The 15,843-nt window shown below is 46.3% G+C and overlaps 1 protein-coding gene across 2 annotated transcripts; it reads right to left on the bottom strand.

Annotated features, from left to right (window-relative positions):
- Positions 1–498: 498 nt before the first annotated feature.
- On the bottom strand, positions 499–15,179 carry LOC122756010 (antigen peptide transporter 2-like). Of its 2 annotated transcripts, none has more exons than XM_044005039.1 (12): positions 14,982–15,179; positions 13,992–14,501; positions 13,776–13,890; positions 4,292–4,422; positions 3,833–4,038; positions 3,406–3,603; positions 3,025–3,153; positions 2,640–2,828; positions 2,275–2,448; positions 1,936–2,095; positions 1,410–1,546; positions 499–958 (listed from the first exon to the last, which is right to left on the bottom strand). In XM_044005039.1, exons 2-12 carry the CDS (start codon positions 14,491–14,493, stop codon positions 770–772), a joined length of 2,130 nt encoding a protein of 709 aa, XP_043860974.1. In that variant the 5' UTR covers positions 14,494–14,501; positions 14,982–15,179; the 3' UTR covers positions 499–769. The 2 variants fall into 2 exon arrangements, with proteins under 2 accessions (XP_043860974.1, XP_043860975.1); XM_044005040.1 differs by having other exon boundaries at positions 781–958; positions 2,006–2,095.
- Positions 15,180–15,843: the final 664 nt, after the last annotated feature.

Here is a 15,843-nt window from a genome sequence, read left to right on the forward strand (position 1 = left end):
TGCTTCTGTAGTGTTTGTTGAAAAATTAGTTCTCAGTCCACCAACCTAGGTCTTTGGGTTTATCAAACCCTGTGCTAGACTGTTCCCTGCTTGTGTAGGTCGTGTGCCTGGTGGAGCCAGTACAAAATCACTTCTGATGATCACTGCTTTGTAGTACACTTTGAGATCTGTTACTACCAGGCTCACTTCCTTCCCACTTTCTTCATTCATTTCCAACAGGTTCTTGAGCTTGTATTGCTCTGGAGGAACCCTGTCTATGTGGCTCAGATTCAACCCCACCTAAGACCAGGGGCCAACAATCACACTTTACCTAGATCAGACCACACTGAGAGCACTGAGACCTTGCAGGCCCCTATCTCGAGCTGTCCCTGAGAACCTGGAATAAAAACAGCACTTAGCACCATAAGAAAGTTCCAGTAAAACCAGCTCAGACCTTCTCTCCAGACATGTGTAGAGCCTAGCGCTAACATTGTTAGTCCTCCCCTCCTCACCATTGTGTCCATTCTTAGAAAAATTATTTATTGACTTGCATGCCCAGACACAGGTAGACAGGGCTCTGAACACAAGCAGGAAAACAACAGAGTCCCTTGAAAGGGATGTCCCTGGGGGTACCTCCTGTCCGAGGCCCCATCATGTCCCCAGCTACAGTGGATATTGTGCAGGAGCCCAGGCTAGGGGCACTCAGAGGAGGGATTGCCCTGGATCCTAGAGACTCAGACCCCAACCCAAACCCTGTATAAAGCTCCACCCCCATCCTGCCTCCAGGGACTCAGTCTTCAAGCTGTCTCTGCACCAGGCGGTGATAGAGGCCTCTCTGGGCCAGGAGCTCAGTGTGGGTCCCCTGCTCCACCACCTTCCCTTGCTCCAGCACCAGGATATGGTCAGCAGCCTTCACTGTCTGCAGGCGGTGTGCGATCACCAGCACTGTCCGACCCCCCTGCAGCATCCTCTCCTGAAGCTGGGGGTGAGAAGACTGGGCATTAGAGAAACAAACACAGGGACCTCCATGCTTACCCCAGCACTGCTTCCTGCACCTAAGATCATAGGGGAGATGGGACACGTCAGTGGGTAGGGCAGGATTTGATAGAAAAAGGGAGGAGCCCATAGACACCCACCACTTGCCCCAATATCCAGGATCCCCTCAGAAGACTCCTTCGAGCCCTCTCGTGTAGCATATAGAATACTGAGAAGAGACACACCCATGATTTCCCTGCTATCCTCTTCATTGCCAGGGTCCGTAATCACCCCAAATCCTGGAGACACCTGGCCCAGGCATGCTTTCCTCCAGTTCCCCTGCCCCACACAGACCTGTGAGCTCTGCCTGTCCCTAAGACCACTTCCTGAGGGGGCTCGGGCCCTGCCCTCATTTGCCTACAGAGTCCTGACTCTTCCCAGCACCTTGTCCTTACCTCCTGCTCACACTCCATGTCCAGGGCACTAGTGGCCTCATCCAGGATGAGGACACGGGGATTCCGCACCAGGGCCCGAGCAATGGCCAGACACTGCTTCTGTCCTGCAGACAACTGGCTCCCCTTCTCTCCAACAGCTGAAGAGACAAATATACCCTCCTCAGAGACGGTGGTCTGGGACTATTCCATGTACAGGAAACACTCTTTGGTCTCCAATCTTACCCTCCACCATTTCCCCTCAGATTAGATGAAGAGGGTCATGGGGATGTGTGCCCAAAGGTGCCATCCAGGGAGAGGGGGCATCACATTTCACACAGATCACATGGTCTGGGCAAAAAGTCTGTCTGAGCATTCCCAAAGGACTGTTATATAAATAAGAAGACCCAGGGTAGAAGAAAGGATAGGGAACAATGCCAGTGTTAGAGCTAGAATGCCCAGTGGCGTCCTGCTGACCTCATGAGGGAATGGTCAAGTTCCCTTCGATCTAAAAACTCCTTATCACAGGGCTGAAGATTGGGGAAGGTACCTGTGTCCAGCCCATGCTCCAGACTGGCAATGAATCCATCAGCACGGGCTGCCTGGGCAGCAGCCCTCACCTCATCATCCCCACAGCTCTGCAGTCCATAGGCAATGTTGTCCCTCACAGACCCTGAGAACAGCACAGGCTCCTGCCCAACCACAGACACCTGGATGGGCAGAGGAGGCTGGGTGAGCTCACCAGAGCAGGGATCCAAGGGACCCTCCCCTAGTCCATAGGTCCTCAGGAGAAGAAATCTTTTTCTCTCTCCCCCAGTCCTGCCCACCCCTACTTCTCCCAGTGTTTGCTTCCTCAGCTTCATCCCCCCTCCTCCTTATCCCTGGTCACCTGTGAGTGCAGGTACTGGTGCTGGTACTGGGGCAGTGGCTCCCCATCCAGCAGCAGCTGCCCCCTTGTGGGCTGATACAGATTCTGCAGCAGTGCAGCCACTGAGCTCTTCCCAGCCCCATTGGGCCCCACCAGGGCTGTCACCTTCCCAGGGTGCAGAGTGAATGTCACTCCCTGGAGGGGAAGGGGAAAAGAGGCAATAATCAATGAGAGAAATGGATGAAAACCTCCTTTCTCACCTTGAGAGTCCTTGTGACTCAGGAAAATCAGGGTTAAAGACCAGGGTCAACCCACCACCCCTTTCACATAGAAGAAAGCTCAGGCCTACAATACTGGATGCCTGGGTTCCTCCCAATCTCAGGCACCTTGAGGACAGGCTTGGCTGGGTGGGTGGGATAGGCAAAGGAGACATCCTGGAATTCCACAAGGCCCTGCAGTGAAGGAGGGGCCAATGTTCCAGGAGGAGGCATCTGTGGCTCACGGTCCAGGTATCGAAAAACTTTCTCTGCAGCACCCACATTGCTCACCATGTCCCCACAGATGTACACTAGAGTCTAGAAAAATATGAGGGTTCGAGTCAATATATTTGAGCCACCGAGCCCTAATTCTTCAATAATAGAGATGTAGAGACATCCGTATTTCCCTGTAAACACAGAATCAGGTGTGTGGAAAACTAGTTTTCAAAACTCTGCATCCCACCCCAGCAAAGCCTGAAAGTGAAATAAAGACAGGAAGAGTCTGTTGCCTTACCTGCACATAACTCCCCACATCCCCCTGATAGAGAAGGAATGAGAGGAGCCCTCCTCTGGAGAGCTCCCCAGCCAAGATCTGCCTTAGCCCACAGTTCAGCATTAACACTTGCATCCCCAGCTGAAGTCCCTGAGAGAGAAGAGGAAAATGGGGTGAGGATAAGGCTGGGCACCTCACCAGGGCCCCTCCCCACCTCTTATCCCCATCCCTCTTACCACAAGCAGAGAAAAGCAGTGCTGATGGTGATTAGGAAAGAGGGGACCAAGGGGCTAGGAATGGAAGAGGGAGGGGCAGAGAACAGAGGCTGGGAGCAGCTTCCCCTAGGGGGCTATCATGGAAGCCCCTTGGCCATGTCCCACTAAGCTGTTAGGCCTGGCTCACCCTCCTGAAGAGCAGATACACAGCCCTCTCCCAGTCCCGGCGCCACTCTAGCTGACGCTTATGCTCCAAGGCCTCCTCATAGCGCCGGGCCTCATCCTCCTCTGCTCCAAAACTCCTCACAGTTTTCAGGCTCCCCACGGCCTCCCGCACCACCTGGGCAGCCTGTGCCACTGCATCCTGGATCTGCTGCAGGACTGCCTGGGGAGAAGGTACCAGAGGAAAGACAAGTGGGGTAAAGGGGTAGAAGATGCCCGCCACACACCCCACTATCCTATCTCCCATATTGGAGCCACTCTGCCCACCTCACTCCCACTCTCTCCTTCCCCATCCCTTATCCCCACCTTCTCTCCCCAGGCTCCTCCTATAGCCCATCCCACCAGCACCAGTCTATGCCTCTGCCCTAAGCTGTGCTCCTGCCCTGACATACCTGATGTCTGCCATTGTAGACTTTCTCAGCAGCCATTGAGAGGGGCACTTCAAGCAGGGAGAGGAGGGTGAGGCGAGGTGAGAGACTGAACATGAAACCATACAGCCCTATGACCTTCACCAGGCTCCTCAGGAACACATTGGCATTTAAAGGGAGCCAGCGGCTCATCAAGGAGGTGTCTGAAGACAGGCGTGAGTTTAACTCCCCTGAGAAAGAAAGAACGAGGCTCTGCTCCAGAATGGGATGGACAAACCCAGAAACCGCAGTTGGGGCAGCTCCCCCTCAGTGTCATCCAAACTCAGAGAACTGCCTCTATGCCCAGAGGAGGTCACCACAACCCACTGTGGTAGGGACCCAGCTCAATGTACATTCAACTGTGGAAGGGAGGCAGGACATGAACGGGGCCCTGAGCGGTCAGGAAAGCCCAGAGGAACCAAAGATCCAGGCTCTGGGCCTCACCTGTCTTGGTCTCCTGGAAGAAGCCAAGGTCCTGGTGGAGCAGGGAGGAAAAGAGCAGACGCCGAATGCGCAGGTTGATTCTGGAGAGGATGAGGGTGAAGAGACCTCCTCTGCAGCCAGCAGATAATGAGCTGGGGGTGAGAAAGACAAAGCATGAGAAGGAAAACAGGTGAGAACACTGTTGTTGTTCTTGTTGCTCTTGTTCTTGTTCTTGCTCTTGTTCTTGTTCTTGTTCTTGTTCTTGTTCTTGTTCTTCTTCTTGTTCTTCTTCTTCTTCTTCTTCTTCTCCTTCTTCTTCTTCTTCTTCTTCTTCTTCTTCTTCTTCTTCTTCTTCTTCTTCTTCTTCTTCTTCTTCTTCTTCTTCTTCTTCTTCTTCTTCTTCTTCTTCTTCTTCTTCTTCGTTCTTCATTCAGGAAGAGGACCCTGATGTCCTGACTTGCACTGACTTGGATTTCAGTGAGTCAGGGCTGTGCAAGGTCACCAACCTCTCTCCTCCAGAGCCATCTGGGCCCAGTAACAAGATATAGATCAGGATATTTTTAAGGCAATTTGGCTTAAATAACTTGCCCTGGGTCACACAGCTAGTAAGTGTCTGGGGTGAGATTTAAACTCAGGTCCTCCTGACTCCAGGGACAGTGCCTTATCCACTGCCCAGGTGGCAGATGTATGGGGATAGAGAGGAGGCCTGGCAGGAGAAACCCAAGTGAAAGGAGGGCAGTAGAATTTAATTCCACACACAGACCAAGGACCTGTTGGTGTTCAGTTCTCCCCTACAGGCTGCTGGGGAGAAGTAGGAGAGGCTGCAGGACAAGTGAAAGGCATGATGTGAAGAGATAGCACCATCAGAAAGGAAATAGGGACTCTGCAACTTTCCACAACTTATCTGATCATCTTGCCTAGATTCTCAGTCTCTGCTCCAATTTTCCTGGTCCTCTCTGAGATCTAGAGCTGGTTGATTCACTGCCACCATGTTCCTAAGGATTCCTATTTATCCACAAAGTAAGCAAACCCCTTTTCCTATTAGTTCAGCAAAGACATGGAACATTTTCAGAGGAAGTCATGAAAATAAAAGCTAGTATTTATTTAGCACTTACTACGTGTCAAGAACAGAGTTAAGCACTTTAACAAATATTTTCTCATTTGACCCTCAAGACAGCCCTGAGAGGTAGAAGCTATTATTATCTCGATTTTACAGTTGAGGAAACTGAGGCAAACAGAGCTTAAGTTACTTGCCCAAGGTCACACAGTTAGTGAGTATATGAGGCTGCATTTCAATTCAGGTTTTCCTGACTCCAGGCTTAATGTTCTGTTCACTGCACCACCTAGCTGTCTCTGAGTCTTTACTGAGATGCTAAAAGAAAGCAAAACTAAGTGCCAAGAAGGAAGAAAAGAAGAAACGAAGGAAGGAAGGGAGGTAAGGAGGGAGAGAGACAGGGAACTAGACAGGGAGGGAGGAAGGAACCAAAGGAGGGAGGGAACAGAACGAGATGAATTCTGTGGAAATGAAGCTTCTATGAACTAACCTCAATTTAAGTCCCACCACAAAAGTAGCCTGCGTGACAGAAACAAGAGGATATGCTACACCAAGGGCCATTCTGGCACTTCAGTCCTGCTTGAGAGATTGAAACCCTACCCACAGGTCACTTTTGCAGACTGTAGACTTTCCCGCCTCTTACTTATGAACTAGGCAAACAGGTAAGATACAGTACAAATCATATACAAAATAGCACAAAAATCCATGGAACAGATAAATGATGTAAGAAATAGGAGAAGAAGGTGGTCAGGGTAGTCAGGAACCATTTAATGGTGGGAGGAGGGGGTTCTATTGAGGTGGCCAGGATTCAGCCAGTCTAAGAAGGTGGGAAGGCATCTAAGGCAGTGAGAAAAGAATAGCATAAACAAAGAACCTAAGAAATGTGGGAAGAGCATTATCTCTCAACCAGCAGTCCAGCTTCCATCCCAGCCCTGAAACCATTGATGAAGAGAGAAATCATCCAGGACATAGGGTCCCTCTTCCTCTTCACAACTGGCAGTGATGCTGACCAACTGTCACCAGATAAGCCCAGAAGTCAGGAATTGGCATCAGACCCCTGACCACCAGTCCTGCTTCCTGGCCAGGGCTCATGGGCATCATTTGGGGAGGCAACTCCTGAAGAGAAGGGGCCAGAAACAGCTGCCACTCTCAGCCCAAGCTAACCTGGCTGAAGCAGAGGGCACACGGAGAGAGAGACAGATGGCAGCATGTGCTTGGCAAGCCAAACCACCACCATGTTACCACCATTTCCATTCAGGCCCTGATGGTGACATTCCTGAACAAGAGAGTGTTGGAAATAGCAATGCTTCCAGTTCAGCACCCGAAGGGATTATCCTGGGTAGATGCAGCCTGACAACAGCTCCTGCAGGTCCTATAGCCACCTCCAATGAAGACTCAAGAACAAACGTCCTTGTCCCCAAAGGCCTTGGCATTCTCAAATGGTTCAAGAGCAGAAGATGATGACTTTCATTCAAAATGACATTAAAGGAGAGATTTTACTGTCTAGATGCTGATTAATTTGGGGACAGTTACCAAGGTGATCTGTTCCCTGGCCATATTTCTCTCTCCTAATCAATCTCTCTATTTTGCAAGATTCCTGATTAGCCTCCACTTCTTTAGGTGAGCCAGCCTCCCCAATCCAGGTCACAAATCTCCTCCAAACATTTCTGGTGCCAAAATCTGGGAAGGGAAAGTCGTCAGACAGGTGGGGTGGAGCCAAGATGGCAGAGGAAAGACATTAAACACACAGAGCTCCTGATACAATTACCCCCAAAACAGCAATAAAAGAACCCCTGGAGCAGAAAAACCCACAAAAATATAGACTAAGATTATTTTCCAGCTATAGACAGATTAAAGGGGGCCATGCTAAGCTACTAGTAAAGTCCAACCCCATGATCATGCCAACAGAGACCCCAGGCATGCCGTACCAGAAGAACTTAACCACCGAGCCTCCGAATCAGCTACAGCACCAGCATTTTCTGGAACTGAGCTTGCCGTCAGGTGAGAGGACTGAACGGCTGGCCGGGGGGAAAGTGCAGGGGTGTCAGCAGGCCCTAGGGAGGGACTTGGCTGTCCTTCCCCAATGGGGAACCAGGAAGAAAACCTGAGTGGTGGGAGGCCCAGGTGGGGGAAGGGCGCAGGCACTTTGAAGCTAAGAACCACACCACAGAAAGCTTTGCTAGTTGGTTGTTTAGTAAGTAGTCTTAAGGTTATCTTTGGACCAAAGAACAGGCCAGGTGAGAGAAAAACCTGCCCTCCCTCAAACCAAAACACTTGGGACCCTCTGAAGCTGTGGACAGTAGTGTAACCTACAAGCAGGGTGCCCCAGTGGGGAGTTAAAAGCCAAGTAGGGGCAGCTAGGTGGTGCAGTGGATAAAGCACCAGCCCTGGATTCAGGAGTACCTGAGTTCAAATCCGGCCTCAGACACTTGACACTTACTGGCTGTGTGACCCTGGGCAAGTCACTTAACCCCCATTGCCCCTCAAAAAAAAAGTCAAGTAAAAGACAGCATGATGAGCAAGCAAAGAAAGTTTAGAACTATGGAAAGTTTCTTCAACAACAAGGAAGATTAAGGTGTACCCTCAGAAGAAGATAACACCCTCAGGACCCCTACATCCAAAGCTTCCAAGAAAAATATGAACTGTTCTCAGGCCATGGAAGCTCTCAAAAGGGACTTAGAAGAGAAAGTAAGAGAGAGAGAAGAAGATGTAGAGAGGGGAAGGAAAGACTGGAAAGAGAAATGAGAGCAATGCAGGAAGGTCATAAGAAACAAGTCAATACCTTGAAAAGTCAAATGGAACAGGAGATAAAAAAGCTGTCTGAAGAAAATAATTGCCTAAGAACTAGGATTGAACAAATGGAAGCTAGTGACCTTATGAGAAACCAAGACACAGTAAAGCAAATCCAATTGAATTAAAAAATAGAGGGCAATGTGAAATATCTCCTTGGAAAAACAGCTGACCTGGAAAATAAATCCAGAAGCAGAAGGTAAAATAGAAATAGATGCTGATTAATTTGAAGAAAACCAATTTATTAGTACCAAAAAATGAAGAGGGTAAATGCACTACCTATGAAGATGAGATTAAAGGAATTACTAGGAATTATTTTTGCTCAAATAAATTTAAATAAAACTGACCATCTAAGTGAAGTGGATGAATATTTACAAAATACAAACTGCCCAGATGAATAGAAGAGGAAATAGAATGCTTTAGTAATCACATCATAGAAAAAAGAAATCAAACAAACAATGAAAGCACTCCCTAAGAAAAAAATCCCAAGGATAAGATGGACTTAGAGACAAATTCTACCAAACACATAAAGAACAATTAATCTCAATACTAATGTAAACTATTTGAAAAAAAACTAGGTAGAGAAAGAATTCTGCCAAATTCTTTTTATCACACAAATATGGTCTTGATACCTAAACCAAGGAGAGCAAAAACAGAGAAAGAAAACTAGAGATCAATTTCCTTGATGAATATCAATGCAAAAAAAATTTTTAAATAAAAATATAGTAAGGAGATTATGGCAATACATCACAAAGATCATATATTATGACCAGGAGGGATTTATACCCAGAATGTGGGGCTGGTTCAATATTAGGAAAACTATTAGCATAATTGACCAGATCAATAGTAGAAACAAAAATCATATGATTCTATCAATTTTATTGTTCAGTTATTTCAGTCATGTCTAATTCTTCATGACCCCATTTGGGGTTTTCTTGGCAGATACTGGAATCCTTTGCCATTTCCTTCTCCTGTTCATTTTACACATGAGGAAACTGAGGCAAACAGGGTTAAGTGATCTACCCAGGTCACCCAGCTAGGAAATATCTGTGCCTAGATTTGAACTCATGAAGATGAGCCTTCCTGATTCCAAGCCCAGTGTTTTATCCACTGTGCCATTGTTTAAAAAAAGCATTGGGCAAAATCTGACACCTATTCCCATTTAAAAACACTAGAAAGCATAGGAATCAGAGGAGCCTTTCTTGGAATAATAAGGAATATCTATCTAAAAGCAAGAGCAAGCATTATCTGTATTGGGGTTAAGTTGGAAGCCTTCCCAATAAGATCAGAGGAGAAAGAAGGATGTCAATTATCACTACTATTATTCAGTATTGTTAAAAATGCTAGCTTTAGCACTAAGAAAAACAAATTCAAGGAATAAAAATAGGCAATAAAGAAACAAAACTATCATTTTGTGGATGATATGATGGTATACTTAGTGAATGCTAGAGAATTAACTAAATAGTTGAAACAATGAACGATTTTAGCAAAATTGCAGGATACAAATTAAATCCACATAAATCAACAGCATTTCTATATACTACTAAAACCCAGAGAGAAGAGATAGAAAGAGAAATTCTATTTAAAATGACTGCAGACAATATAAAATACTTGGGAATCTCCCTGCCAAGATAAACCCAGGGATTATATAAACACAATTACAAAAATAAAACTTTTCACATAAATAAAAACAGATCTAAGCAACTGGGGAAATATTCATTGCTCATGGGCAGGCCAAGTAAATATAAATAAAATCACAACTCAACCTAAATTAATTTATTTGTTTAGTGACATACCAAACTACCAAGGAATTATGGTATAGAAGTAGAAAAAATAGTAACATTCATCTGGAAGAACAACAAAATCAAGGGAATCAATGAAAACATAAGGAAGGTGACCTAGCAGTTCTAGATTTCAAATTATATTGCAAAGTGGTAATCACAAAACAATCTATTATGGCTAAGAAATAGAGTGATAGATCAGTAGACTGGACATAATATACAGGAGTAAATGATCACAATAATCCAGTGTTTGATAACTTAAAAGTTCAAGCTTTGGGGGTAAAAATTCATCATTTGACAAAAATTGCTGGGAAAACTGGAAATTCGTTTGGCAGAAACTAGGCATACACCAACATCTCATATCAAACACAAAGATAAGGTCAACATGGATAAATGATTTAGACCTAAAGGGTGATATCTTAAGGAAATTAGTGGAGCATGGAAGTTTATACCTGTGAGATCTATGGAAAAGAGAAGAGCTTATGTCTAAAGAAGAGATAGAGGAGATTACAGGACATAAAGTAGATAGTTTTGATTACATGAGTTTAAAGAGCTTTTCCGCAGACAAAATTAATTTGATTTGAAATAGAAGGAAAACAGGAAATTCAGAAAAAAAATTCTACAGCATTTCTCTGAAAATGGCCTCATTATCACTGAACCAAATTTAAAAAAAAATAAGAACCATTAATCAGTTGATTGTCAAAGGATATGAACAGGCAGTTTATAAAAGAAGAAATCAAGGTTATCAATAGTATCAATAGTCACATGGGAAAATGCTCTACATCATTACTTATTAGAAAAAAGCAAATTAAAACAACTCTGAGGTATCACCTCACACCTATCAGATTACTAACCTGAGAGTAAAAGAAAATGAAAAGTGTTGGATGGGATGTGGAAACTTTGGGACACTAATGCAGTTTTGGTTGAGTTATTAACTAGTCCAGCCATTTTGGAGAACAATTAAGAACTATACATAAAAGGCATTCAAAATGTGCATACCCTTTGACCCAGCAATACTACTACTAGGTCTGTATCCCCAAGAAGTCAAAGGAAAAGGAAAAGGACCTATTTCTACAAAAATATTTATACCAGCTCTTTCGTGGTAACAAAGAATTAGAAATCATGGTGAAGCCCATCAATTGGAGAAATGACTAAACAAGTTATGACATATAATTGTCATATGATTGTGATACTATTGTGTTATAAGAAATGAGCAGCAGGGTTTCCAAAAAACCCTGGAAGAGTTGTATGAATTCACAAAAAGTGAAGTGAGCAGAACCAGGAGAACACTGCACACAGTAAGAACAATATTGTAAGAATGATCAACTGTAACAGTTTTGGCTACTCTGATCAAGACAATGATCCAAGAAAATTCCAAAGGACTCATGATGAAAGATGCTATCCACCTCCAGAGAAAAAACTGATGAACTCTGAATGCAGATTGAAGCATTCTTTTTTTTTTTTTCTGGCGAGGCAGTTGGGGTTAAGTGACTTGTCCAGGGTCACACAGCTAGTAAGTGTCAATTGTCTGAAGCTGGATTTGAACTCAGGTCCTTCTAATTCCAGGGCCATTATTCTATTCACTGTGCCCCCTAGCTGCCCTGAAGCATTCTTTTTTTAAATTTTTTCTTTATTTTGTATGTGTTTTCCTTTGCAACAAGGCTAATATGGAAATAGGTTCTCATAACCACACATATATAATTGATATCGAATTGCTTGACATCTCATGGAGGGGAAGGTGTGGAAGGGAGGGAGAAAATTTGAAACTTAAAAAGTTTTAAATATAATTGGAAAATATTTAGAGAAATAAATAAAGATAAGGTTTTTTTTTAAAAGAGAGTGATTTGGGATATATTGAGTTGAAGTGACAGAGGAACATCCAATGGAGATGTCTAGCAGGCAGTTGAAGATGTGGGCCTAGAACTCAGACGAGGTATCAGAACAACAGATATAGCTTTGGGAATCATCAGAATGGAAGTAAGCTTGAAAGTATGAGCATCAATCAGCCCAGAAAGTACAGAGTAAGAAAAATTGGAGGTCTGAACACTAAGGTAGAGCTTTAGGGAACTGGCCTATTCAAAGGTCTGGAATGTGGCAGCTAGGTGGCGCAGTGGATAAAGCACCAGCCCTGGATTCAGGAGGTCCTGAGTTCAAATCTGTCCTCAGAGACTTGATACTTATTAGCTGTGTGACCCTGGGCAAGTCACTTAACCCTCATTGCCCAGCAAAAAAAAAAAAAATAGGGTCTGCAGATCATGCCCATAAAAAAGGAAAGAGTATAGTCAGACATGTAGAAGGAAGGGAGAAGGGTGACCAATCATGTCAAATACTACAGAAATTAAAGCGTTAGATTTTAGAAATGGCCTTGGTTTTGGCAATAAGTAAGTCATTGATGAACTTTTAGAATAGTGTTTCAGTAGAGTGATGGGACAATGGACAGAAGACAAAGAGTCAAGGAAGATGAGGAAAAGGAGTAGGTCACCCTAGATTAGTAATGGAAGGGCAATAACTAGAAGGAAAAATATAAACAAGCACAAGCTTCTTCTGACATGGGAAGGCCTGAGCATGTTGGGAAGTCAAGGTGCTAGAACATACCTGGCCAAGCTGACAAAAAATAAGAATGGCTGAATGCCTGTGGGAAGGCAGGCACTGATACCCTATAGGTGAAGCTGTGAACTGGTGCAGCAGTTCTGGATTATGCAAGTAAAATGACGACACCATCCAAACCTTTTAAATGGGCCATCCCACAATTGGGCTTATGCCCTAAGCAAATCAAGAACAGAAGTGACGGTCCAACATATACCAAAATGTTCATACCAGCACTTTTAACAGTAACAAAGAACTGGAAAGAAATGAGAACCCATTGTCTGGGGAATGACTGAAAAAGGAACATATGTGGATCTAATGGAACGTGACTGTGCAGTAAGAAATAACAAATACAAGGAATTGTGAGGAACATGGGAAGATTTTTATAATCTGATGCAAGATGAAATAAACAGTACCAGGAGAACACCATATACAAAGACTCCTGAAATATACATAAAGGGGTCACTGAAAGGAAATGAAACTCTGCATATTTAAAAAGGCAGGAAGGTCTCTGAGCACATGGTGCACCATATCTCCCCTCTCCTGGCAGAGAAGGAAAGAAGCTCCTAGGACAAAATAATGTTCCCACTGTCAGATGCCAAATAAATACAATTGAATGAAGAGGTTGCTGATCCCTTTGTCAAGTGTCTAATTCCTGTCTCCCCCCTCAGTCATAGCTCTAGGACTACAGGTCACTTCATCTGCATCAGCAGAACAAGAACTTCCAAAAGATGGGAAATGTGTCCCCTCGTTAGAATGGGTACTGCCAGGGGCAGCTAAGTGGTGCAGTGCATAGAGCACTGGCCCTGGAGTCAGGAGTACCTGAGTTCAAATCCGGCCTCAGACACTTGACACTTACTAGCTGTGTGACCCTGAGAAAGGCACCTAACCCAACTGCCTCACACACACACACACACACACAAAAGAATGGGTGCTGCCTGAGTTGGGGGAGATCCATGTCTCCTACCTCAGAGGAGGAGCATCTAAAAAGTCACTTTCCCAGATCTAAGTCTTGTGAGAGAGATGTTTTCCCTGCCTCAGGAGGGCAGATTCTGTACCTAGGAGCAGCTGGCCAGGAGCTATCACTAAAGGTTTAGGTAATGAGAAATCCCCTCAGGATCATGGGATTTGGGAATTGTTAGCATCTGATCCAACCCCCTTCATTTTATTGCAGAGGAAACTAAGGCAGAGAAATATGAAGTAATTCTCTCAAGGCCACACACAGTGAGTGGCAGAGCCCTAAAGGATAAGGGTAGGATTTCCTACCTCCTCCTGCCCCCACCAAGTCACTGACCTTCCAAGGGAGAAGAGGCACATGAAGAAGATGGCAGTGACAAAGGCATCAGGGTCAAAGTCCTGGCCCAGGATGTCAATCACACGACCAGTGTAGTGGGGGATGAACATCTCACCTGGGTGGGGCATGGGCAGGAAGGGAAGGGAGCAACATCAAGGACCCTTTGCCATGTCCTCAGACCCGTGCCCAGCCCTCACTCCCACCTCCTCCATTCACCTAGGACTGCAGCAGCCAAGAAGAAGAAAGCAGCAGCAAGGAAGGGGAAGTCAGGCCAGGACAGTCTCAGCAGCCTCCACATCATGGCTCTGTTCTCCTGGCCTTGCTTCTTCTCCTGCGCTGAGGGAGGGGCTTCTGAGGGGCTCAGCACCTCCCACACAGCCCAGCCCAGTCCCCCTCCTCCGTAAGCTACCAGCATCCAGGCCCACGGGGCTGAAGCTAGGAGCACAGGGGGGGCATTCAAGGCCCCTGGAACCAGGGCCCTGAGGGACAGGAACAGGGGCGTGCTCAGGCACAAGGCGGGCAGTAGTTCCCCCACCTTCCCAAGACCCCCCAGTAAACTCAGCACCCCCCACAGGACCCCTATGCGAAAAGCCCCCTCCAGCCAAAGGCCAAGGAGCCCTGGAGGGAACAGGGCTCCCAGCAGCCCCTGCAACAACCTAAGCAGCATCAGGTCAGTCAGGAGGAGGGGAGCCCAGGGCCTCAGGGCAGGGAGCTGCATGTTGGGGCCTGTGAAGGAATAAGGAGAGATTATGGGAGGCAGCCCCTCCAACCAAGTCCACCATTTGCCCCTTACCAGGATCGCTTCCCTCCCTACCAGAGGGGCCCCTGGCTCAACCCCAAACTCCTCAGCAGGTTCCCAGTCATAGCTTAATTGATGGGCTCATAGGAATCAGGGTTGTTAGGAGCCATAGGGGCATCTAGCCCCACTCCAGCGTTTCTACAGATAAGGAAACTGAGGCTCAGAGAAATGAAGCGGCTCGCCCAGGCTCAGACCTTGGAAGGTACGTGACGGAGCCGGGGCTCAGTGGGTGAGCTCCTCACCCCCAGAGCTCTTTCCCCTTCCCCAGGGCTCAGGGGTTGATGCTGTTTCTTGATAGAGAGGGTGATGATAGAAGGGAGGGGGCCCCTCTGCAAACCTCCAAACATGATCCTCCTCCCCACCTTCCCAGTTCCTAACTCCACCCGGGTTTCCCTGGGAGGACTTGCCTGCTTGCAGCACGGACTCCGAGGATGGGGCTGGAGCGGACCTAGCCGCACGGTCTGGGGGCTGAGCAGAGTGCCCGGGTGACCCAGCGCCTGCTCTGGGTCCCCTGTCCCCTTTATCCCTCTCCTTTCTGCCTCAGTCCCCCGCCCCAGAGCCTGGGGTTTCACTTTCGGTTCCCGGTACCGGGTCCCCAAGCCTGGGATTCCCCCACCTGAGTAGTCCACAAGGCGGCGCCCAAAGCCATTAAATCACAGAATCTGACGTTCTTTTACTGAAAATCTAACCTTATTCCTGTGTTGGTCACCTCTGTCTATCCCACCCCGGAAAGACCGTATGGCAGCTGCTGTAAGGTTTTAACTCGATGTCGCTAAATTATACTTATCGAGCTTAGCCCCCAAGAAGACACAAAAAACACCTTTTGCTCCTCCGCAGAGGTAGGCAACTATGACTGTGGAACATTAAATAAATCAGACTTATTCAATATAGCAATTAAATTTGCTAACTGTTTTCTCATCTTTTTATTCTTTATTATAAAGGATGGCTCCCTGGGAAAGGGGAGCAGGAAGGATACAATGGGAAATGTACATGACATTTAAAGAAGAAATAAAACATTTATTTTTTTAAAATAGTGACTCGATGGCGAGTATCTAAGGGAGACCAAAGGATGGAGGATGGTCAGGCCCAGAGAAACTGACCCTATTGGGGAGGTGTGAGGATAGTGCATAGTTTTAGGGAGTTCTGGAAAGGAGAGGGAGATGGTGAAGGGGCATCTAGGCATGCCCCTCCTTCCACAGGGAGGGACACAAAATATGCACTGGGATACTGATGAGTTGCACCTAGAGGGAGGGCAGGGATGACACTGAA

This window comes from Dromiciops gliroides, chromosome 4 (assembly GCF_019393635.1).
Source record: "Dromiciops gliroides isolate mDroGli1 chromosome 4, mDroGli1.pri, whole genome shotgun sequence".
Taxonomy (NCBI): domain Eukaryota; kingdom Metazoa; phylum Chordata; class Mammalia; order Microbiotheria; family Microbiotheriidae; genus Dromiciops; species Dromiciops gliroides.